A 25,703-nucleotide genomic window follows, 5' to 3' on the forward strand; every position below is an offset into this window, starting at 1 on the left:
GTGTGTGTGTATATATATATATATATATATATATATATATATATATATATAAAACCATCTTTTTTGTTTCCTTTTCAGAATTGTTTTATGCCAACTACTATAATCATAATCATATGTTGTAAAGACACATACATTTTGGATTTACAAACCTCCCCATATAAAAATGCTACACTATTATCACTTTAAATGCAGGGTCTTTTCAAATCATCCATGGTTATCTAATCAGCTTGAAGAAAACCCTAAGACAACTCCTAAATATCTACATTTAAAAACTGATATTCCAGAAAGGTTCAGAGTCTCTTCTATCTAAATTAATATTTGCTTAATTATTGTTTAAAGAAATATTTAATCTGGTGTAATCATATATTTCTATAACACATAAGAAATTCAATGTCATGTGTGAAAAAAAGACATTCTACTGCGCAAATAAAGTCGGATGTATTTAATGTTTGCTCTATATATTGCAGTGCATGGTGCCTGGAGAGGAAACATTCACCTATCTTCACACACACTCACATGCACACATGGAACATTCATTGTATTAGAGCTGCTGCTCTAATATGAATGTACTTCTCAATATTGGCTTTCTAATTTATTTATTTTTTACTGTGGAATGTTGAGTTGACTCTTTAGTCAGGAATGTGGATTTATAACGTGTATGTTCAATTGTACAAAGACAAATCAGGTGTCCATGAATGCTATGATGCTACATAGAGAGAGTGTATGAGCATAAGAGCAGGTAATATCTATTAGGTACATAGATTTCTATAGCTGAGTGCAGTGTTTATATCTGGATTTCAGCGCAGGCCGCTGGCAGGCATACAGTCACACAGAGCCCTCTTCTCAGCCCGCAGTACCAAACTTTCAGTCTAAAAAACACAACAGATAGTTAAAAGTTACAACCCATGGTACACCAATCTCTACAGTTGATTGAAAACGGTATACAGTATACTTTAACGTTTTTGTTATGTATTGTTATATATTTTAAGTGCTTTTACAGTTCACTTAAATAGCCCTGTGGTTTGACAAATGTTTAAAAAGTAAAATATTATCACACCTTTCACATTGCTGCCATCCTGTGGGTGCGAGGTCCTGAGCACCCACAGGATGGCACCTAAGGGTGGACCGGGAAGAGACATCGGCCCTGGATTTTACCGCAGTTCTTTTGGCATATCACGGCCCCCTTCAGCATATCGGGGCCCTTTCGGCGTAACTCAATGGCCTGTTTCAACTTATCGCCACCCGTTCGGCCCCGTTTCGTGGCTGGCCCACCGGGAAAAGTCTCGGTTCTCTCTATGGCCAGTCCGCCCCTGATGGCACTTTCGCATAAAGGTGTCTTTCAATTAGACTGACCAAATTTAGACATGTGAATCGGTGAAGCATTTTCTTTTACCTACAATAATCGTTAAACTTAATTAAAAAAGGAACAAACTTCTATAACACTACAATAAGGTTTGATTTGTTAACATTAGTTAACAACATTAGTTAAAATGAACTAACAATGAACAATACTTTTACAGCATTTATTAATTTGTGTTAATGTTAATTTCAACCTATACTTTTTATAATTTAAAATAAAATGTTTTCTGTTAACATTAGTTAATGCACCACCAACTAACAATGAACAATTGTCTTTTTATTATCAAGCATAAACAAAGACTCATAAATGATGTAACAAACATATTGTTAATTGTTTGTTCATGATACCTTAGGCGTTAACTAATATTAACGAAAAGAAACTTAATGTAAAGTTCTACTCAAATTTCAAAGGATGTTAGATAAAAAATGTTTGTAAAAAGACACTTGGCTCAAAAAATTGTTTAAACGGGAGTTATGCTTCTGTCAATTATTATGAGGTCATAAAAAGTGCATGTATAATAATTAAGAACTAGAATATTGTTGTTTGACATTTTTGGATGAAGTAGCAAGCTATAACTGCAGATACTGCAGTACATTTCTGTCACTGCATTATATCGAAATTACCACATTGACTTAACATAAATTTAGAGGAATAGACATTAAATGGGAACAAGTTTCATGATCCAAAAAGTTTACTCCTTTCTATGGTCTCACCCGTGAGTCCAGGTTGAAAGCTGTTTTCTTCAGGTCTTGCAAGGCTCTCTGCATGAACTCAAAGGCATGACAGTCAACACATGGTCGGCCTATTAAAAGAAAAAAGCAGATAAAATTGTGCTGTAACTGATGACTTAACATTGGCCAACATTTTGCATCATCACTAAGGCTGAACAGGTGCAAAGCTCATTGTGGTCTTCGGGTAACAGCAGAACTGTAGCAAGGAATTTTGGACCCACTGGCTGTATATTGCTCTGGGCCACTTTCATATGAAAAATACGGTTTAAAAATTGTTGTGAGCCCCCCTGGACCAGTGGGCCGCTAGAATAGTTACCACCTTTCACCCCATTACCTATGGCCCTGGGTAACAGGACTCAATGCTACATCTATGTGTTAAATATTAAATTAAACATCCTTGTTGCCCAAATGTCTAAATACGTATACAGATGTCTTACTTTCTGCAGGGATGACAGTCACTGATTCCTCAGCGTTCACTGGTTTGACACAGATGATCTGCACCAAGACCAGCAGCATCACAGTCACTAGAGCTCCGCTTGGCCTCATACTGTCGAGCAGCATCACCAAACACACGGGAACGGGCGACAATATCTGCTAAATCTATTAGCACTGTAAAACATATACATTTCTTAATTTTGCAGGTCATTTTGCTCAAAGCGATTTACAGTTGACTTTAACCAGCTCAAATAGCAAACCACCGTTCTTCAAAAAAAATGTGGCCCTATCTTTCTAAAGCCAATAATGTGGCAATTTCCAAATATGATAACCAAAATAATTACACAGGAATGGCGCACACTTGCATTACCTGTAGGGTCAGATAAAGACAGCAGCAGTACCGTTAGTCAAACCTCCGCTCTCGTATTCAGAAAGACGCAGTTTCTTTGCGGAGCTGCAAGAGATCCAATTGCGTTTTCTTCAGGTATATTGTCCTTCGCGAAGCACCGTAGGATAGAACTCAGCAAACTCTGATTGGCTTCTGGTGGTCACATGGGTTCAAACTGTTTTCATATTTTATATTAATGTCATAAAGCCTTGTTTTTTAAATTTTTATATATTTTTTCTTTATATGTTTTAATTCTCTCAAATAAAATGATTGGTAACATAAATCTTATCTATTGTCAACAGCACACCTCTTACAGAAATCTAATCGGATGTTATGTAGATTTGCAGTTCACAGTTAGTTGTATTTTTACTGTTTCTGTATATTATAAAGAATACAAAAGTTTCGACGAGTCTATCAATGAAATACTTATGAAAAGTTGAATGTCCTGCTGTAAGACATGCTGTGCTCCATCTAAAATGCTTTTACGACCTCGTGGTTATTCTTGTAGAGAATACATTAAATATTTGTTATTTTTCAAACGAATTTGTCAAACCACAGGACTATTCCAAATAGGAGGGGCATTTTGACCGTGGTGCAAGGAAAATCTAAATGTGATACTCATTCTCTCTAATTGTCGAATAAATTAAAGGATGGTATTTGGGGTTAAAAAAAAAAAAGCCCACCCTGTTGCAGTAACTAATGCAATGCTACTCAAATCTTGTGTTTGTTAACATTAGTTAATGCATTATAAACTAACAATGAACAACTGTATTTTTATTTATTAGCATTAAAACAAATGCACCACGCCCCCATCTTTAGACCTAGCAAGTGGTGAATAAGTTAAAAGAAATAGTGAACAGTTACAGGGCCTACGATATACACTGTCCCTTATACATTTATATAAATGTAATCCTAAATTTACTAAACGTATCAAGATTTAACTGATTTATTTTTATTGAATATTAATGGAGCAACATAATATTTGCTCCATTATATATAATAAAGGAAGGATGTTCTGATTAAAATTCATAAAAAAGGTAGCGAGGGAGCCTTTTACTCACACACTTGGATTAAAAGGCCCCTAGGGGGTTTAAAGTCATATTGTGTTGAAAAAGGGGCCGTGCAAAAATGGTCAACTAATGCAAATAATTTTGAGACCGCAGGATGCTTTTTTTTGAGTGTCAATTAGAAAATGCTTATTCAGAAGAACTTCTTCAGAAAGGGGTGCACAATTTCCTGTTAATTTCAACCACATTTGGCATTTTAAAACATCTCAAGTTCTATAAACAAATTAATCTCCATTGTGATTGTATCAGTCGCTAAACATGAGCCCACTTTGAACATTTTACAAAGCATATATTACCCCAACTTAAAAAAAAACTGTGTTTTATTGGGGCTTTTATTTATTTATTTATTTATTTTTACCCCAAATACCATCCTTTCATTTATTCGACAGTTATATATATATATATATATATATATATATATATATATATATATATATATATATATATATATATATATATATATATATATATATATAAACTTTGACCATAAACCAAAACTGAAAATGAGAAATATTTTGTCTCAAAATAAATTTCAGGGACTTTCATTATCTACATACATTTGCAATAAACATAAAAAATGTGATCAAATTGACTCAAAATCAACCTTATGACACCATACCTTCAACCTTGTGAAAATTGTGCACTGCAAGTGACAAACTTGTGTTTAGAAAAGTGCTGTGTGTAGTTTTTGTTGCTATTTAGTGTTTTGGGAGAAAATCAAATCAAAGGATCATTTTAACCCGCGGGGCCTTTTGCCCCCACCCAAATACATTGTCATGGCAACGAAGTTGTAAAACTGCCAATAACTTTACACAGAAAAGTTTTGTAAGCGATTTTATCACACTACAAATTATGTTTTGTGGCTATACTTTTAAAAAAGTTGACATTTATGGATTGGCCCCATTCACTTCCATTGTAAGTGCCCCACTGCCACCCAGATATATATATATAGCCTATATTATTTTTTTTTTTTTAAAGAAAAGGAGGGACAAGTAATCAATATTATGCAACAAATGCTGTCGATGCCGATTGATCTTAGCTTGAATTGAACCCGGAATATTCCCTTAACGTTTTCCTAACAACATTAATGAATGTATGTATTAGGAAAATGTATTCAGCAGTCTTTGAAACGTTTATGATTTAAAATATTTGTAAATCTGATTTTAAAGATGTTTAGATGAAAATATCTAAAACAGACTTCTCAGAGATCTACGTGTGCTATCTGGGTTGTTGATGTGGCTTTGACAGTATGTAAGTACTGTAGCGTACCAATTTATTAATATATGCAACCAAATATCTATGTTATATGGATAAATTACTTCAAATAGTCCCGGGGGGCATTTAACATAAAATAAAATGCGATTTCACTATGTATTCACACATAAAATGAGCACTAATGAATCAGATAGCATACTGACTACATAGTGATCATATAGTTTAGGTTGTGATATCATGGGTCCTACTGTGTGTGCTTTCTTAGGTAGCCTGTTAAAATGCCCGATTTCGTAGTTCGTCTTTTCCAAGATGGCGTCGATGAGGGAGAGCGACACCGGCCTGTGGCTCCACAACAAACTAGGGTCGACGGACGAGCTGTGGACTCCTTCGAGCATCGCATCCCTACTTACAGTGTCGGTCATTGATAATATACGACTGTGTTTCTCTAGTCTTTCGCCTCCGGTGAAGCTGAAACTCTTGGTGGGGATGCTGCACCTCCCGCGCAGGACCGTGGATGAGGTGCGACTGCAGGACACTCTCTGACCTGCTGCACTCACACAAACTGCTTTAACTTCCCAGTGCTGCACGTAAACGTTAATTGGGGTGGCATGTTGTTTTGTAGTATAATTTGTGTTGTATGTTGTTGACATGAATATGTTGCATGTGTAATAACATGGCTTCCACCATGAGACCCCTGCAGGTTATAGGGCTGCAGCTGCTTTCTGGATCATGTCTGTCTGCTCTGCTCTGCTCTGCTACAGATCAACTCAGTCAATCTGTCTTCAGTCTCAGGGCTTGAGCTAACACGTTAGCCTCCGAATACTTACCCCTTGGTGTATCTGAGTCCCTCCGTAATCATGCATTTAACTTTGTGTACGTTGCTGGTATGTAATTACTAGGAAGTTTATTCACACACGTTAGTACACGTACTATTCACACACGTTAGTACACGTAAACCCCCCCCTTACAATATGTTAACGCCCGTTATAACCATAGTTTTCTTCAAACACCATAGTTACTACTGTTATAATGATAAATTGGTTTGAGCCACCACTGTCACAATAAAACTACATAGGTTGAATCAAGACCCCCAAATGATTGTAGTAACTGGTATTTTGGCGGCTGTAAGAACATTAACGTTTAAACAAAGCTCTCATGCGTTTGGAGTGAAAATCATTCACACGTGAATAACCCAGAAGTCTATTTGATTCTTATATTTTCATCTCTGGAAAACATTTTTTCGGTTTGCTGTTTTATGGGGAACTTATAGACGTATCTCTTAAAGGGATCGTTCGCCCAATAATATCAATATGTTCTCTCATCATTTACTCACCCTCATGTCATTCCGGATGTGTATGACTTTCTTTCTTCTGCTGAACACAAAGATATTTAGAAGAATATTTCAGCTCTGTAGGTCCATACAATGCAAGTGAATAGTGGCCAAAACTTTGAAGGTCCAAAATGTATATAAAGGCAGTGTAAAAGTAATCCATAAGACGCTATTGTTTAATTCATATCTTTAGAAATTATATGATAGGTTTGGATGAGAAACAGATAAGATTTAAGTCCTTTTTACTATAAATCTCCACTTTTACTTTTCATTTTCTTTGTTTGTTTTTTTGGCGATTCACATTCTTTCCTGAAGGAGAATTTATAGTTTAAAAATAACTTGCATATTGATCCATACCTATCATATGGCTTCAGAAGACATTAATTTAACCACTGGAGTCTTATGGATTATTTCTATGCTGCTTTTCATTAAAAAAACTTCTGTGTAAAATAAATACTATATTAATGACATTTTTTAACCATGACACTTCTTCTATTTGAATGATCTTTTACAAATTATGTTATTTTAATTATTTTTATACTGAGTCCCTGCATCTGTAAACGTTGAAATCCCCTGTCCTATGAATAATTTGTTGTTGTTAAGCAAAATACACAACATGCAGTTAGTTGTATATGTTATTTGTCAAGCTTAATGTTACATCTGTGATGCTATGCATTTACTGTTTCATACCTTTGATTTTGTAAGTCATGGTAGTTAATGACCTGATCACCATACTTTGACATTTTCACTAATGGTAAATGTAATCGGCTTTTATATTGTTACACATTTATTAACAATAACAGATAATTCCTGAGTCTGACATGTAATGGCAGTGCAAGAACTGATATAGAATATTAGTTAGAATAGTTTTTATTTTCAGAATCAAAACTTTATTTAGCATTTTTGTGCATTGATTTCCTGGCTTGGCCTTTAAATGGCATCACTTCAAGTCACAACTCTTTCTATGCATTTTGCATCCGGGTAATATTCACTACAAAGGATGGAAACATATAGGGTAAACAATGTTGGAATGATGTGTTTACCGTATGAGGCAATGGATAGATTTGACAAACTCTCTATTTCCTCTTCTTCCCTCTTATTCTAGATGAAGGAGGCTCTGTCAGAGATCATTCAGTTGGCCACAGTGGACTCTGAGCCATGGGTGTTAATGGTGGCTGACATCCTAAAATCCTTTCCAGATACAGGCTCGCTAAACCTGGACCTGGAGGATCAGAACCCTAATGTACAAGACATACTTGGAGAGCTGCGTGAGAAAGGTCTGTTCTGTGACTGAAGTGTTAAGAGAGTGTCAAATGTTGTTGTGAATGGGGTTTCATAAAGGAAAAGCCCAGATAGAGAATTTAATTTGAATGATATCTTTATGAAAAGCTCTATAAATTTCAACTACAGAAACTTTTGTGTGTTATATACTTCATTTCTAAACACTGACACTTTAATTTTGAATTTAACCATTTGATTCATTTCATGTGCATGCATCCTAATATAAAATGGGTAGTACCAGATATGCTATGCACATGTTATATCAGATGGTGTTATGCACGTTTTTTGTCCGCAGTAAAGATAGTTTGTGGTTTGAAATTCAGACTTTGTTTGGCTATAAATCTGTCATTTTCTTCACAATTTGTGAATTAAGGTGATATCATCTGCTTCTTCGCAATAGGATGTTTTAACATTGTGACTAATGCAAATTGCTCAAAAAATTGAACGCCTAGAAGAGTAAAACCACTCATCTTGACAAGTCTGCTTTGTGAATTTGTTTCACAGCAAAGTTTTGGTTTGTCAGCCCTTGATAAGTCTGCACACATAAAATAAGCACTTATTTAACAGCTATTTCCAATAAACCCAGAGTCTGTTCATTTGTTTTAGACATAGCTTGATTTGTGAAAACTTTCACAATTACATTTGGTTGCATTTGATTGTGTCTTCCTAATATAGTCTGTGTCAATGGATTAACAAGCCATTAGAAAAATAAGATTTTAACCCTAAAAACTGTCAATCTATACAGGTAGGCTCAAATAGACCTTAATAATCTGGGATTCTTAATTTACTGCCTGTATGTATGAAGCCATCAAACAAGGCAAAATACATTTGTGAAAGTTTTCACAAATCCAGTTTTGTCAAAAACTAGTGTTTTCCCCAAATTATAGATGGTGTGTTTGATGAATATGTCCTCCCAAGGCCTAAATACGGATTTGATTTTAGAAAGTGGTTGACCTGGGAAAAGGAAATGGATAGTTCACCCAAAAATTTAAATTCTCTCATTTACTCACTATCACAGATGTGTATGACTTTCTTTCTTCGTTGAACACAACTGAAGATCTCTAGGAGAATATTTCAGCTTTCTGGGTCCATACAATGCAAGTAAATGGTGACAAGATCTCCAAAAGCTCCAAAAAGGAGAAAGTCATCATAAAAGTAATCCATAAAACTCCAGTGGTTTGATCAATGCCTTAAGTGATCCTGATGTTTTTGGTGAGAACAGACCAAAATAGTTAAAAAAAATTATCTTTACATCTTGTCATTGCAGTCTCTAGGCACAATCATGATCATGAAGCTTTATTACACTTCCTTGTGCTTGATGCATGTGCAGAGTCCTAGATGGCGCTATAAGAAGTGTAATTGAGCTTGAAATCATGATTGCCAAGGAGACTGCTCTCAAGATGTACCGTCAAAAAGGAGTTCTATTTTGGTTTGTTCTCACCCAAAAACAATTAGCTTGCTTCAATAGACATTTATTAAATCTCTAGAGTCTGATGGATTATGTCTATGCTGACTTTATCTGCTTTTTGGAGTTCATTCACTTGCATTGTTTGGACCAACAGAGCAGAGATATTCTTCTAAAAATCTTTGTGTTGAGCATTGAAATGAAAGTCATACACATCTGCGATGGCATGAGGGTGATTAAACATGCATTAAGAGACAAAAGCTGAACTGTGAAACATTTGACAGGTTATGAAGGTCTATTTGAACCTACTAAGACTTTTCTTGATGGTCAGTTTTTAGAGCTGAATTCTCATTGACAGCTTATATTGTTATTATTACACAAGGCAATGGAGATAGAGCAGTAAGACACAATCAAACACAACCAAATGTGATTATCAGGCTCCATCAATAAATTCACTATGTAGAGAATTTTCATGAACCCAGACGTGTTTATTGAAAATAGCTATTAAAATTGAAGAGCGGTTATTTTTCACCTTTCGGACTTAACAAAGGTTGACAGATTAAACATTGCTGTGAAAAAAAATCACAAATCAGACCGGTCAAGATGAGTGGTTTCACATTTCTAGGTGTTCAACTTTGAGCTATTTGCATTATAAAATAAAGAGTTGCAATGTTAAAACAACTGATTGCGGAGCAGTGGACAAATTCACAAATCGTGAAGAAAAACATGCAACATTATTTACGCCTACGACAATGTAGCAGGGATTTCTAGTCAGACAAAGTCTGAATATCAAACTGCAAATTATTTTTACTCCGATGTATTTTTGATGAATTTGTGTTATTTTAGTAGCGACACATTTTAAACTTTAATATATAGTTATTGCTGTTGCTTTGTTTCTTTTTGGCTAACTTGGCTTGTGTGTGTATCCTATCTATCTTTGTAATTGTACACTTTGGTAAGAAAGTGTCTGCTAAGAATGAAAATGTGGACTTTCCTTTCTCAGTGATTGAATGTGAAGCATCTGCCATGTTGCCTCTGGAGTGTCAGTATCTGAATAAGAGTGCTTTGACTACGCTAGTGGGGCCACTTACTCCACCCATCAAGCACTTCCAGCTGAAGCGGAAACCCAAGAGTGCTACGCTCAGAGCTGAGCTGCTGCAGAAATGTACGTTTGTATATGGTTTAATTATGACAAATCTGTTCAGTGTGTATTTACACCAATGTTTGTATGCTGCTCATATTTCTTTATTATTTGTTACATTTGTTCTGAAGCCACAGAGACTGCCCAGCAGTTAAAGAAAACGGCAGGAGTCCCATTTCACTCGAAAGGAAGAGGACTGGTGAAGAAGATTGACACCACAAGTAAAATTTATATATTCCTCCCTCATTTCCTTGATCTTTCCCTAGATCCATATGTGACTCGTTCTGGATTTAATTTAATTAATTTTTTTCCATTTCTAACCTCTTTCTCTCTTAAAAAAAACAAACATTAAAGTGATAATTAATCATCATGTTGTTTCCTCTCATAGCACCGCTAAAAGGCATTCCTAAAGCACCATTCCGTAGCCCAACAACCCCAAGCATGTTCAGCCCCCCCAGCAACAGAACACCTATTGCCCCTACCCGCACACCCCTGCGCAAGGAGAGGGGAGTCAAGGTAACCGTTAAGCAAGGACCCACAATCCAGCTGACATGTTATAAAAGACGTCTAATACCATGTATCACAAATCATTGAATTTGTTTACTTTAGTTTTGTGTCCATTGTCAGGTTTTGTGATTGTGTTTATTTACAGCTGTTAGATATATCGGAGTTGGATATGGTAGGAGCTGGCAGAGAAGCTAAGAGGAGAAGAAAGACTTTGGGTAAGTTCAGGACCTCTGAACTGACTCACTTAAGGGTCATTCCATGCCCCTTTATTCTGAGTTCAAATGAATTGAACTGCTGGATCTGTAGTTTTAATGAATTTGTATCTTATACAGATATAGAAGCTGGAGAGAAGGCCGCCAAAGAAGAGGCAGTGGTGGAGAACGCAACGCCAGACTATGCAGCTGGATTGGTGTCCACACAGGTAGTCCACACATCAGCCTTCATGCTTGGCATTTGGGTTTACTGAACACTTGGAACCAACATTCTCTCTGTATGACAGAAACTGGGGGCACTAAACAATGAGAGCGCCTTGCCGTCAACCAGTTACCTTCCCGCCACCCCCAGCATGGTTCCCTCCTCATCCTATATTCCCAGCTCAGAGACACAGCCAGGTGAGTGAGACATCTGTGAATGCAGAATGAGACGAATGCAAAGATATTACATACAGTGGGAAACCTGTTGATTAGACAACATTTTTGTTTTCAATACCAATTCGGGTAATGCAATAACTAATGTGCTATTAAAAACATTTCTTACTTTTAAAAGTTAATTATTCGAGTAAACACTAATAAAAAACACAGTGAGTGGTTTTCTTTTTCTCGTCAGTATTGTTTGATTAATATTGTTAACATAATAGACAGCAACCGGACTTAGGACTGAGCCAGTTGAAATGCACATCAATACCCGGATAACTCCTAAAAGTCTGCTTATTTTAAAATTCAGACAAAGCAAGAAACACGTGTTTACATGAAATGTAAAATAATCTAGTTGTTTTCCTTTTGACTTCAAACTGTGAAGAGGCATGCACACAACACTTGCACTCATTGAATAAGAGGTGTTTATATGCAATGCAAAATCAGGGTAATAGGCAAAACTCAACCATGTTCTGATGCCATTTATGACCTAACTCAGATAAAGGAAAGTCGTTTAATTTGTTCACTTGACCACACACATTGTCGGCTTATTAAACATATCTGGTGTAAGAACGTGCATTTCTTGAGCCGGGTCCATTGCCCAGTAGTGTAGTTCATCTCAAAAACTTTGTCAACTAGCATGGTGGTGTTACCCATAAACAATCTTTGTGATTGTAATTATATACCAGGAACTCAAGTTACATGCATGTAGATAATGTGGAATCATTTTTAAATGAAGCACATTATTTTATCTTCCAATGTTTTGTGCTAATGTAAGCATTTCATGAATCATTTATAAAAATCTCCTCTGCTTAAACCAAAGTATTCTCAAACCCAATTTTTCTATATTTACCTGTTAATTCTCAGCCAATGCAGGTGGTTCAGTGCGTGAAACTACAAACCGGCAGTCGGAGGAGTTGCCTGCTCCCAACGTTGCTCCTGCTTCGTTACCCGGCCAGTTCAAGCAACGGCCACCCATGTATAATGCCAGCACTGCCAGTCCCACTGCCCCTACTTCACCCACCACGCCAACCAGCACACCCACCAATAATGCCCCGCCCCCTGCCGCTACAGCAACACAGCCAGACATGCCCACACAGCCGCCCACCACTGCAGCCCAGCCCGCACCCACACCAGGGCCTCCACAAACCCAACCTAAAAAGAACCTGTCGCTCACGGTGAGAAATACAGTTCATAGATACGCTCATGAAATTTGGTTTAACCTCCAATTTGTGATTTTCACATCTCATTGTTTGGTTTCCTACAGAGAGAACAGATGTATGCTGCACAGGAAATGTTTAAGACTGCAAACAAAGTTACACGGCCAGAAAAAGCCCTTATCCTGGGCTTCATGGCAGGATCACGAGGTATTCTAGCCTTGATTCCTTCACAGCTCTTATTTTGAGAATCTTACCATTTCTGTTCATTCTTAATGTCCTTCCTAATGTTTGTCTGTGTCATCCTCCCAACAGAGAACCCCTGTCCAGAACAGGGCGACATCATTCAGATCAAACTGAGTGAGCATACAGAAATACTGCCTAAAGCAGATGGAACGGGCAGCACCACCATGCTGGTTGACACAGTGTTTGAGATGAACTACTCTACTGGGCAATGGACCCGGCTCAAGAAATACAAACCCATAACCAACATCTCCTGAGGAGGACTGGGTTAACAATAACACACACATGCACAAACACACAGTCAGCGTGTGGTTACATAGACACATATGTACAAATTCATACACCCCTCTTCGGTGTCATCTACACACATTATGTACATGCGCTAGAATGTACATATATATATATATATATATATATACGGGCCAAATTTGGAGGTATTGGGAATATGCGGTAGTGACTCAAAGTGGGCAAATTGTTAGAGATTCAGACAGTTGTGAAGGACATGCCAAGTCCCAAAGGCATTGCCAAAGACAGGGACCCACTTCTAAGACTTGTTTTCCTTATCTTTTTGTTAACGTTTGTATCTTCTCTCGTTTTTATGCCAAATTCAAATTTCTGAGTGTTGGGGAAATGTGATGAAACCGAGGCAGGGCTTGTTAGTTGTCTTAACCTACTTTTGACTGACACGTTAGTACAAGATCTTACAAGGGTACAAACATGCTATTACAGTGTCCCCCAAATGAAACAAAAGCATCTGTCGGTGTTTTCTCACTCAATGTAAAAAAAAAATTCAAGTTCCTCCTTGACCAATGGACAGAAAAAATAAATGAAAACGATAAACAACCCAAAAAGTGCAAAACAGGTTATTTTCTGTTTAAAACTGTTCAAGAATGTAATTTTTTTTTTTTTAAAAGAGGAAATAAATGGAAACATGTCCAGATTTAAATTGAAAATCTGGGTTCCAATGAGGCACTTACAATGGAAGTGAATGAGGCCAATCCGTAAACGTTAAAATACTTACTGCTTCAAAAGCATAGCTACAAGATGTAAACAATATGCATGTTAACATGATTTTAGTGTGCTAACCTTTTCTGTGGTAAGTTATAGCCATTTTACAACTTTGTTGCCATGATGACATAATGCCATAAACTCTAAAACAATTGTAAAAACTACAAGTTAAACAAATTTACAGCTCAAAAAATACACACATTTTAACAGAAGAAGTAATATAAGTGCTTTTGTAAAATTATAAGCTTCACATATTTGCCTTTAGTTTAAACCCTGCAAAAAAAATTGGCCCCATTCACTTACAGTGTAAGGGCCTTACTGTAACTGTGATTTTTGCTTTTTTTTTAAGAAAAGGAAAAAAATATTTCTTGTGTAATCAATATTTGCTGTTGATTGAGCTTAACTTGTATTGAACCCAAAATATTTCAAGTTTTGTCTGTATCCAAAGTATGAGACAAATGTGAACAAATTATTTTAACTGTAAGGATACTTGGGAGATGCTGTGAGTGCGTGAATATGCATGTATACTGCATTTGATGAATTTGGTACAGTACAGGTTTCTGAAGGAAAACAGTGACTCGGGGTGAAATTTTAGATGGTAAGGTTTAGTTTGGGGGTATACTCATCCCCATCTTATGGTTTAATAATGACAATATACAACTTTCCATACTTTGTTCACCAAAGGTCTTATCTGTGCAATTCAAAGATATAACTAAATTTTCAAGATTGATTTAGTACAACATTTGGCACAAAACTATTCCAACACTGTATATTTTTCACTGTATTTAGATAAGTTTACAGTGATGTGAAAGTATTTCCCTTTCTTGATTTCTTCTATTTTTGTGTTTTTCATTCTAAATTGTTTTAGATCTTCAGACGAGATATAAAACAAAGGCAACCTCTTAATAGCCGGTTGTGCCACCTTAAGCAGCAATAACTGCAACAAACACTTCCAATAACTGGAGATCAGTCTTTCACAATGCTGTGGTGGAATTTTGTCCCACTCTTCTTTGAAGAACTGATTTAGTTCAGCCACATTGGAGGGTTTTCGAGCATTAACTGCTCATCTAAGGTCCTGCCACAGCATCAAAATCCGGTTCAAGTCAGGACTTTGACTAGGCCACTCCAAAACTTAAATTTAGCTTCTTTTGAGCCATTCAGAGGTGTATTACTCCTATGGTTTGAATCATAATCCAGTTACGCTTGAGCTTTAACTCACGGACTGATGACTGGTTCTCCTTTAGGTTTTCTGGTAGAGAGCAGAATTCATTTGTCCCTCAGTAAGTCACCCTGGCCCTGAAGCAGCAAAGCATCCCCACACCACCATGCTTGAGGTATGATGTTCATTTGGTGGAATTCTGTGTTTGATTTACACCAGACTTTATGGGACCACTCTCTTCCAAATAGATCCACTTTCGACTCTTCAGTCCACAGAACATTCTCCCAAAAGGTTTGAGGATCATCAAGGTGTGTTTTGGTTAAATTCAGATGAGCCTTAATGTTCTTCTGGGTTAACAATGGTTTTTGCCTCGCCACCCTTCCACGGATGCCATTTTTGACCAGTATCTTTCTGATAGTGGAGTCATGAACTGTGACCTTTATTGACATGAGAGGGGCCTGCGGTTCCTTGGATGTTGTCCTTGTCTTTTTTGAAAACTTCTTGGATCGTAACAGTCGTAACTGTGCTCTTGGAGCAAATTTGGAAGGTCACCCACTTCTTGGAAGGATCACTTTTCCTTTTGGAGATAATGGCTCATACTGGGGTTCTTTGGAGTCTTAGATCCTTTGAAATAGCTTTGTAACTCTTCCCAGACTGATATATTTCAACCATCCATTTCTGGAATGTCTTTCGACCTTGGCATAGTGTGCTACTGGGTGAGACATTTTAGCCAACTTCATGCTGCTGAAAAATTTAGGTGTTGATTTGATTGAACAGGGCTGGAAGTAATCAGGCCTGGGTGTGTCTAGTCCAGCTGAACCCCATTATGAATGCAGTTTCATAGAATTGGGGATTTAATAACCAATGGGGCAAATCATTTTTCAATCAGGCCCAGTTGGTATTAGATACATTTTGTAAAAACTGTATTTTGTGTTTACTCAGATTGCCTTTGTTTTATGTTAGATTTTGTTATACTAAATTTTTAAAAAAAATTGTTTTAAGATATACACAAAAACAAAAGGAATCAGGGTGGGGGCAAATAATTTTTTACAGCGCTGTAAGTAGGAAAAAACAAATGAGTGTGTACAAAGGCTAATTGTTAGTTATCTGAAGCAGAGGCTTAGCCAAGGGTGGGTTGGGGTGGATTAGACTGGGCCCACCCAGAATATTTGAGATTATTCTTTGACAACAAATATATGTTTTTAAAAGTACCAAAAAAAAAAATGCATACATTCCGAAAGTGTGAAATAACTATTTGAATGCACTGCTGCTCTGTTGTTTAATTTGGTAACGAACAAAAAAAGATTTTGGGTGAAAACTTGGCCCATCCATTTTCAGTAAGACCCACCCAATATGTTAATTTCTCTTATGTTAAGTATTCTCCTTGTTTGAATTTACTGCAAATTACAAATCTCATTGCTCCCAAATATCTTAAAAAGATTACACTCAACATGGAAATCCTTAAACTTCAAACAACTGTCTAAAATGTAATAGAGGGCATAATTTCTTAACATTTATTCACCTTATATCAGAAAAGCAAACTTTTGGGTTTGTTTAAGTTTTATCTATTTTTGAGATCATTTGTAGACCCAACGATTTCTCCAATGTCTAGATTCTTCATTCCTCAAACCACTCCGGGGTCTTTCCAGCTTCCAAAGGCCTTTTCAAGGTAGAGAGCCACAGCTAAGGCTCAGTTAGGCTGAGAAATACTGGAAAAATAAATATTTTTTAAAGTGTCTCCAACATTAAAAGAAGGCTGTGGTTTTCAGCAGTTGTTACCTGTGTAAACAAAGTTAAAAGGAGCAAGAAGAGGATGTGAGTGGTTGAGCAGCACTCCATCTCTCGCTGTAGATCCTCTTTCTGCTTCAAGATGAACTGAGATGGCCCAGAGCTGCGAGTACTCTCTGATAGAGCAGACCTGAAATCAGCGACAAGAGAATAACATTTATTTTTTTATTTTATTTTTTATTTAACCTTTATTTTACCAGGTAGGCCGATTGAGAACAAATTCTCATTCAACCATCCATCATTGACATCCAACATGACACGTAGAGTAGTGAGAGGAGTCTTCACCCATCCGTAGATTGGTACGTTGAACCAAGAAGGACAAAAATAGGTTTCTGTCATTGTTTATGTGCAAATGAAGATTTTGAATCTTTGAGGCAACAGCGCACATCCTAATTATTCTAAAAATCCTGAACAAGCATAATTAAGACAATTGCGTGCCAAGGTAATGCATTAACAACAGCAGCCAGTATGTGTTCAGATCTTCCAAATAACCACTTCATAAGCTCCCACATGGGCCAAACCGAGCCTCCACCTACCATCAGATCAGCAAAAGGTTGCAGAGGGTACAACACACACACATCTAAACTTACTCTTCTTCTCTGGATGTGCAATGTGCTTAAAATAATTTATTAAAATCATGTTGTAGTCAAATAAGAAAATGTAAACTTGGTTTGAAAGCTACAGAGTTAAAAATGATATCTATCTGGGTGGCCAGGATGTTTTAAAATTCTGGTCTTAATTAAATTGTTCAATGTGTTCAATGTAAGTTACTACACACCTTTCCATCTCTGTCAGGAAGAGCCATGAATGTGTCCCAGATCTGAAAAGAGTGTTTGAGCTGAGGAAAACTAACATTCTTTACCGTTACTACCAGTTAGCCTCTAAATGTGCAATCACCTGTCATACAACAGTAACAAATCATAAATATATCTGCAGGTAGCGATATAAAGGGCACAAACACCATGGGTCCATTTCCACCTGATAGCTTTCGGAAAACAATGTTAGATGGACATATGCATTTGGCATCTGACATTATTATAAACATTTTTGAAGCAATTTGGGTAAACAAAAGAGGATTATTTTAAAGTCTGTTATAAGAGCCACAGTTCCTGCTGCCAGGTGGTAGTGCTATGATCATGACCCAAAATAGGCACATACATGTGATTAGCCCCAAGACTACATCTCAATTTTGATCTAAATCACACATTGCACAGAAAAGATATAAGACACTTCCTGTTTCCCATTTTTCATCATTAATTGAATGCCTTGCCATGGCGACACCTTTTGATGTATCAAAAATCTTTTCAAAGTTTAGCATCTTCAATGTCTTGTCATAATGTTGTCTAAATGTGGTGGCAGTCTCATGAATCCACTAGGAGGTTTATTTAAAAGTTCAGAGACTGCAATATAATTAAAATAAATACAAAATGGCCGACTTCCTGTTGGGCAGAGCTAATAACTATAATTATGAAAGTTGTCCAGCTTGATGAGAACTATATATGTACCAATTTTGGTGACTGTAGGTGAAAATAGGGGTGCTACAGAAGCAGTCTTACACTCCCATTTTAAAGGGGGCGCTACAGAACACCGTGTCCTAATTCCCAACGACTAATAAGTGTGCAAAATTTCAAGAGTTTTCATGCATTTTAAGTACCCCAAAAGTACCAAAACCCTTGAAAAGAATAATAATAAAAGTTAGGATGAAAATACGATACATTTCGAACTTTTATGTGATCAGTGCAGCACACTAGAAGTTAAGTGATTAACTAAATGGGGAGCAAGGGAGAATCGTATAGCTTTCCTATAAAGCCAGTTTTCTTTCATCATCTCGTGTTTGATATCCACCTATGGAAAGGGCATCCAAACCTGACCTCTGGCTAGACAGACAGAAGTGCATGACCTATGCCAGGTAAGGATTATGTGCAGAGCATAAAAGGACCTGCATGCATTGCTGTTCCTCAGTTGACATTCGCTTCTCGCAACCTCTGGAATTGGACTTTCACAATTTTGTCTATAGGAGGACACATCATTCAGATCAGCCTCCACCAGTCGTGACTGTCTTGCTTTAGCCAGTTTAGCTGTTTCTATTTGCTGCAAGCTGCCCACGCTCACTTCCTACCAGTCAGGCTGCCCACTTTTCTCTCTCACCACTTCCCCTGCTCCATGGCTGGAATTTTTCTCTAATATGGCACTTTCCCGGAAAACAGTAGCCACTGCCTGGCACTGCCCAAAAAAACCCAGGTGCTGGAGGCTCAATGTTGCTGCTACCCCGAACTTTCTGACACTTGATAGGGATCGGTGATGACAACACGCTCCTGGGGGCCGCCCGGGCCACTGTCTTTCTCAGCTGGGCTGACCAAAGCAACCCGGCGTTCCCCGAGGACATTTTTCAGGGGATTCCTCATTCATCAATGAGCTGGCTGGTTCTGGTGACAAGGACGATGTGGGCCTTCTTGAGGGTTCGGAGGATGAGGAGGCCTTCCCATCTTCCATGACTCCCCAGGCTTATGCCCCCATGGCCTTACCCCAGTCCATCCTCATCGAGTTTTGTGAGCAAGCCTAAATATTGAATGGCCAGCCCTAGGGACGTGTACGTTGGGAAACTCCCGGGACCCACTCCCAGCCCGAGAAAACAACTTCTCACTGTCCTCCATGCATGTACTAAGCATATGAGGCTTTCGAAGATGGCGGCCTTTCGCATTGGTGAGCCACCACACGTGTTCTCCCCAATAAAATTTACCGCTTTTGCCATCATGCCTCTTACAAAGTCTCGGTCTTGGCCCTGCATACAAGGCTGAACTCCTGGTCAACATGGGCTACAACTAGAGAAAGGGACCCCCACGCCCATTGTCACAGCTAACAACTTTGTCCTCCGTAATGCCCGTCAGGCTGTCCAAGCATATGGGCGTTCCATGGCTCTCTCAGTGGCCAGAGAATGTGTGCTCTGGCTTAATCTGTTGGGACTCCCAGACAGTGACTGGCCAGGCTGTCTTTGGCCCTGCTATCACTTTGATGCAACAGCATTGCGACGACACGAAAAAGGACGAAGCATTTAAATTATGCCTTCCTTGGACAGCGACACCGTGCCAGGCACCCCCCAATAATCAATAATCCACTAATCCACCTCCTCAGCAGAGTAACCCACCCCTCCGCTAAGCCCTGGGGGAGAACGTTTTTCGCCGTGGCCAAGAAACCCCCCAACCCTACCCCCTCCGACTCAAGAGTAAATGGCCAGATGATGTATGGCCTCGGGGCTTTGAGTCTACGTTCTCGGGCCCCCGGATTCCTATCCTGCCCTCCTAGATCACCCATTAAAAAAAAAAAAGGTTTTCTCTCAATGGGGTCCCTCCCCCCAGTGAGAAAAAGTACACAAGCATTGTAACCACACCGGTCATATTACATTTCTCTCACCCATCATATAAAGGCTTCGGCCCCAGTGTTTCCCAACACACACACACAAAAAAATGTAATGAATCAAATTAATTTGTTACAGGGAGAGATTATCTCTCTGCAACCCCACATGTTGCCCCTAAGTTGTCCATTAGATAGCGCCATTGCATCACAAATGAGCAAATCGGGCATAAACGCAGCTATGAGCACTTCCCCAGTTCATGTGGGGTCACTTGTGAGTCACACAAAGCTTGGCAGTCTGTGTCGGCTCCCGAATGGGTTATTCAAAACATAATGAATGGGTACAGTCTCTAGTTTGCCAGGAAACCCCTGTGTTTCTGTGGCGTTATCTCCTCTCACACAGAGGAGAGGGCTGCTCCCATTCTGAAAGAGGAAATCTACTCCCTCCTCGTGAAGTGGGCACTTCATATAGTACCCCTGGATCAATGCAATCAGGGGTTTTACTCCCATTATTTCCTAGTTCCAAAGAAAGATGTCTCTCTTCATACTATTCTGGATCTCAGAATGTTAACATACGGCACACTCAATCGATAAATTTATCAGAATGACTGGTTCACATCAGTCGATCTGAAAGAGGCTTTTTCCACATCAACATTTACCCCCAGCACAGGAAATTTAATCTTTTTGACTATCAGGCGAATGTTATGAATTCACAGTCCTTCCTTTCTGCCTCTCGCTGAGTCCGAGGGTGTTCTGTCTATGTGCAAAGGCGGGCTTAGCGCTGCTGAGAATAACAGGTCTAAAGATCCTAACATACATGGACGATTGGTTTATCATAGCCAATTCCAAATAGAAAGTGGTGCAAGACACTCGCCATGTGCTCACGCACATCACATCACTCAGGTTCAGAGTGAATGTGAACAAAAGTAATTTTACACCCACTCAGAATGTTATATTCCTGAGTCTGGAGCTGAATTCAATCTCCATGCGCACGTACCTCTCACGAGCGCATTCCCTATTTAATGAATTGTCTATCGCAATTCAAGGAGGGGGCGAAAGTGCAATATCGCACAAGTCTCAGATTACAGGGTCTTATGGCATCAGCTATTCAGGTTTTGCCTTTGGGCTTTTTGCCTGTGGGGTTTATCCCTCCATTTCAGCCCATTATGCAATCTCTGTTGCTCTGTTATAGCGACATGCTTGTGCACAGCAGCCTTGCACCACTAGAGGAGTGCAGATTTTTAGGCACATGGGACCCCTCTCTGGGATGTTATCCTGTGAATAGTAGTAAAGACAGACATGTCTTTAAAAGGGTGGGGAGCCACACAGGGAGGGCAGTGCGGTGAACAGTTTGTGTCCGACTGAACTTCGTTCAGCCCACATAAATAATTTGGAGCTCATGACTATGGAAAGCACTTAATCGTTTTCTGCACTGCTTGCAGAGGCATTATGTGCTCGTATGCTGCGACAATACCACAGCAGTGGCACATATCAATCACCAGGGTGGTGCTTGCCCAAGCTTCATGCTCTAGCTCACAGGCTTGTAGTGTGGAGCAGGTGGCACTTCCTGTCGTTACGCACACAAAACCAAGTTCCAGGCATATAGAACAGGGATGTGGACCTTCTATCGAGGGGATATCCACTCTACGGAAATTGATGCTTCCACCCCAGATAGTGGGCATGTTGTTGAACAGAATCGGACAGCCCTCATGCAAAAACTCCCATTGTTCTATGTTCTTCTCACTAAAGGACAAGGACACGCCCCTCAGCATGGACGCACTAGACCACCCGTGGCCCAAAGTGCTGCTCTACGCATTCCCTCCCCTGTGCCTGTTAATACCCACCCTGGCCAGGGTGAGAGAGCAGAGCCTGTCCCTCATTTTGATAGCACCCAGGTGGCCCAAAGTACTGTGGCTGGCAGAGATAATTCCTCTTCTGCATGTCCAGTCATGGCCCCTCCCTCTACGCACAGCCCTGTTGTCTCAAGCGAATGGGGAGATATATCACCCCCACCCGGACAGGGTAGTTCTCTGGGCTTGGCCCGTGAGATGACAAATGCAAGCTTGATGGCCCCCTCCCCCCCACGTGTGGATCCCAATATACAGAACGCTAAGGCCTCCTCAACATGGTCCTTATATGACTGTAAGTGGCAAGTGTTTGAATGGTGGTGTGATGGCCACGGTTCCACTTCATATCAGTGTTCAGTCTCTGATACTCATAAGACCTTATGGATAAGGATAGATCTCCATTATTAAGATCTACCAGGCAGCTATTTCTGCTTGTCATGTTGTGTTTGACGTCTCAATGGCAGGGCAGCTCCCCCTCATTCGTAAATTTATGAAGGGTGCCCGCCGTTCTCTCCCAGTTACTAGGAGAACTGTTCCTGAGTGGGACCTCTCTATTGTGCTTTATCTCAGCAGCATTTTGAGACCCTGGGAAGCATTTCCCTAAATCTGCTGTCTTTCAAGACAGCTTTGCTCCTTGCCTTAGCATCAGCTAAACGTGTCAGTGACTTGCATGCACTCTCTGTTCATTCCTCGTGCACTAAATTCTCTCTTAGTGGAGATAAGGTTTTCCTAGGGCCCAACCCGGCATTTATGCCTAAATTCTTCCCAGCATTCTCATGTGAGGTAATGGAGCTTACTGCTTTTTTCCTCTGCGTGGGATCAGAGGCTGAATGCTCTGTGTCTTGTCTGTGCCCTGCGGGTGTACTTAGATAGGACTAGTCCTTTTCGGAAGAGCGATCAGCTCTTCATCTCTTGGGCCCCCCCACACATGGGGAATCCCATTTCTAGGTAATGCCTCAGGCATTGGCTTGTGGAAGCTATAATTTAGGCATATGAATCTAGGGGAGTGCAGCCTCCAGGAGGCTTCAGAGCGCACTCCACGAGGGGGATGGCTCTGTTTAAGGGAGTTTCATTGCAGGACATCTGTTCTGCTGCCAGCTGGGCTTCTCCCTATTCTTTTGTACGTTATTACCGGCTGGATGTTACCAGGACCCCAGAAGCTCATTCTTCACTGGGGGTGGGTTCTTCATAGCCCCTCCCCTGTATGCTCCTTTTCTTTCTTTTTTATATTCATAATATATAGAGTAACAAAAAGGGGTTATGGGTGGTCGGCTATGCACATTCATGTCACCAAGCATGCATTTTCATTCCTGCCTGGGTGCTATCTTCACTGTATATATGCTGCTGAGCTGATTTATATGTTTCTGCCAATAACATGTTATTCATGCTCTGCTTGTGCACAGTTCTCACTTGTGTGCTTCAGGGTTGCCAGGTGCGTGATTATGGGACGTGTCAAGCACCACCTCTTTGAGGTGACCATTCCCTTAACTGGCTTGCAGGACCTCACTGTGAGTGCATTGGGCAATCGTGGAGCTGCCAATGTCTCCCATAGGTGGATATCAAATATGAGATGATGAAAGAGAACCATATGTTACTAGCATAACCCCGGTTCTCTGAAACATCGAGTGGAGAGATCCACCAATATTGCCCCACTTGCTGCACGAGAAGCGAATATACTTACTGAGGAACAGCAGCACATGCAGGTCCTTTTATGCTCTTCTTACCTGGCATAGGTCATGCGCTTCGGTCTGTCTAGCTAGACTTGGTGCAATTGATGCTTCTGCAGAGGTCAGGTACGGATGCCCTTCCCATAGGTGGATCTCTCCACTCTGTTTCAGAGAACAGGCTGCAGGTGTTTGAACCACTCAACATATCTGGCAAACATGGGACAATGGTAATCAGTACATAGATTCAGAATTTATCTTGTATAATTTATTTTAACATAGTTGGCAGTGATTGGACGATGCTGGCCATTATTTGTATCAGAATGAATTATGCTAATTTCTGATTGGTAAAATGCTTCAGCTCTGGCTGTCACTTGTTTGACAGTGCAAAGAGAGAAAAATAAGATTTTAAACTAAAAGTCAAATCAAGTCAAATCTATTCATTTGTATTTTTTATTTGTGCTTTTCCCTATAAACATTGTTCCAAAGCAGCTTTTAGCTAGAAAACTAGCTGTAATGTCTGTCTCAAAAACATGAATGACAAGCACATATGTGGACATACATTTTTAGGAAAACTATTTGTTCTAGAACATTTTTTGCATGTTAATTAGGTGCTTCTAGTTACAAATCAAAAAGGGAAATAGAAAATGCACACAGTAGTCATGCTGGGATCTCAGGAGGTTTTAATCTGTCAAATCATGTTTATATTTTCATCTCCTGATGAGCAGGTTTGTGTGAATGTTTAGGGGCTGGAAATCAATATAAGTCTAAAAGATGTCCTTGGTAATATAGTGATGCATACCCAAATACTGTCGTCAAAGTGAAACGTTTTAAAGATCATAAATAACTCAACAGTGACTGCTTTGCTCAATAATTCATACATCATAGATTCAATAACATGGTGTTATCCTCATATAAAGCTTCTCACAACAATGCCGACCAGTTTGTTGTGAATTTACGAGCCAAAAGCTATAGAATAAATAATGTTATAGGCTCTCCACATTAATAGAGGTTGCTCTTGAATGTTTCGCTGAAACGTTATAGCCTAATGTTAGGCGTGTTGATCTGTAGAGAGATGTTGCACTTCACTGTTAACTAATGTTAACGCTTTAATGCATCGGGTCATATTGGAGGATCTCCTTGTCTTCATCATTGATCTGCACTTCACAGTTTTGTTCTAAACTTCACGTTATGCGGGCAGATTATATTTTGTTAAAAAAAAAATTGTACAGAGCGCATGCACATTAGTTTTTCACTACTCTAATTATTTTATGAGCTTGAAATTTCTTGTGTAGAGTAGAACTTGCTCGCAATCCATAATCTCGTATGTCAGTGAATCGTTATTTCGTGTCTGTTTGTCATTATTGCCATTATCGAGAAAATGGATAGGGCTGCCCTGTAATTCACCGATCCAGTTTCAGATGAAAATCGTGTACACGCGCGTATTCGCGAGTTCGGAATTCGGCCATATGTACGGTTCAGATGACTCTTCCACCAGCCGTGTGTTTAACACTACTGACGTAAAGCGCGGTTCAAACAGTAGATGGGGATATTTGTCAGCTGTTATTAGTGGTGGATACCAGTTTATTGTGTTTTGAGAGCATGTTCAAGCCCAAAAACGTCACTGTACTCCGGAAACAAGCCCCAAAAAACCGCAACATGCGACTAGTAAGCGGACATGACAATACTTGCCTGACCCTTCAGTGAAACCCATAGCTTGAAGTCTGAGCGCGCGCTCTGCAGGTGACCTGCTGCTGCTGGACCCGCCCAGGTGAGTCGCTTCCAATAAGAACTCAAATTCTCTATGCACACATTTCCTGCGACTGTAAACACAGATGCCAATCGGGGCTACCCATTTGCTCGTTTATAACATAAAACACGTGGAAATCTGAGGCATTCCTATAATTTCATGATTTTTACAAGATGGCAATAACTAGATGGCGGTGAAGCGAAGACTTCATAAGTTTGATACCTGTAGTGCAGCTCCCCGCAGG

At 39.3% G+C, this 25,703-nt stretch overlaps 3 protein-coding genes across 4 annotated transcripts in view; 2 read left to right on the forward strand and 1 right to left on the reverse strand.

Moving 5' to 3' along the window:
• Window positions 1-3,015, reverse strand: LOC127657318 (neuropeptide-like protein C4orf48 homolog). The gene is made up of 4 exons (XM_052146056.1): window positions 2,897-3,015; window positions 2,529-2,700; window positions 2,074-2,162; window positions 1-869 (listed from the first exon to the last, which is right to left on the reverse strand). The coding sequence occupies exons 2-4, from the start codon at window positions 2,650-2,652 to the stop codon at window positions 798-800; spliced, it is 285 nt and encodes a 94-aa protein (XP_052002016.1). The 5' UTR covers window positions 2,653-2,700; window positions 2,897-3,015; the 3' UTR covers window positions 1-797.
• Window positions 3,016-5,505: 2,490 nt separating this feature from the next.
• On the forward strand, window positions 5,506-14,488 carry LOC127657298 (negative elongation factor A-like). The gene is made up of 11 exons (XM_052146034.1): window positions 5,506-5,715; window positions 7,632-7,803; window positions 10,216-10,377; window positions 10,485-10,574; window positions 10,742-10,869; window positions 11,006-11,075; window positions 11,193-11,281; window positions 11,360-11,471; window positions 12,360-12,670; window positions 12,760-12,859; window positions 12,965-14,488. The coding sequence occupies exons 1-11, from the start codon at window positions 5,506-5,508 to the stop codon at window positions 13,147-13,149; spliced, it is 1,629 nt and encodes a 542-aa protein (XP_052001994.1). The 3' UTR covers window positions 13,150-14,488.
• Window positions 14,489-25,356: 10,868 nt separating this feature from the next.
• Window positions 25,357-25,703, forward strand: part of LOC127657284 (dual specificity testis-specific protein kinase 2-like) — a 32,830-nt gene continuing 32,483 nt past the window's right edge. The window contains exon 1 of one of the 2 annotated variants that reach the window (XM_052146023.1): window positions 25,357-25,480. The gene's annotated coding sequence lies outside the window, so the exon portion shown is untranslated. Of the gene's footprint in view, window positions 25,481-25,540; window position 25,703 lie in introns of those variants that run through there. The other variant, XM_052146015.1, reaches the window with a different exon arrangement.

This window comes from Xyrauchen texanus, chromosome 2 (assembly GCF_025860055.1).
Source record: "Xyrauchen texanus isolate HMW12.3.18 chromosome 2, RBS_HiC_50CHRs, whole genome shotgun sequence".
NCBI classification, from domain to species: domain Eukaryota; kingdom Metazoa; phylum Chordata; class Actinopteri; order Cypriniformes; family Catostomidae; genus Xyrauchen; species Xyrauchen texanus.

Coding starts and splice junctions, on each gene's coding strand:
- LOC127657318 (XM_052146056.1), bottom strand. CDS start 2,652: ATGCTGCTCGACAGTATGAGGCCAAGCGGAGCTCTAGTGACTGTGATG. Junction 2,163..2,528: donor GACTGTCATCCCTGCAGAAA/GTAAGACATCTG, acceptor TTCTTTTAATAG/GCCGACCATGTGTTGACTGT. Junction 870..2,073: donor CTTTCAACCTGGACTCACGG/GTGAGACCATAG, acceptor TGTGTTTTTTAG/ACTGAAAGTTTGGTACTGCG.
- LOC127657298 (XM_052146034.1), top strand. CDS start 5,506: ATGGCGTCGATGAGGGAGAGCGACACCGGCCTGTGGCTCCACAACAAA. Junction 10,870..11,005: donor GCAAGGAGAGGGGAGTCAAG/GTAACCGTTAAG, acceptor GTTTATTTACAG/CTGTTAGATATATCGGAGTT. Junction 12,671..12,759: donor AAAAGAACCTGTCGCTCACG/GTGAGAAATACA, acceptor GGTTTCCTACAG/AGAGAACAGATGTATGCTGC.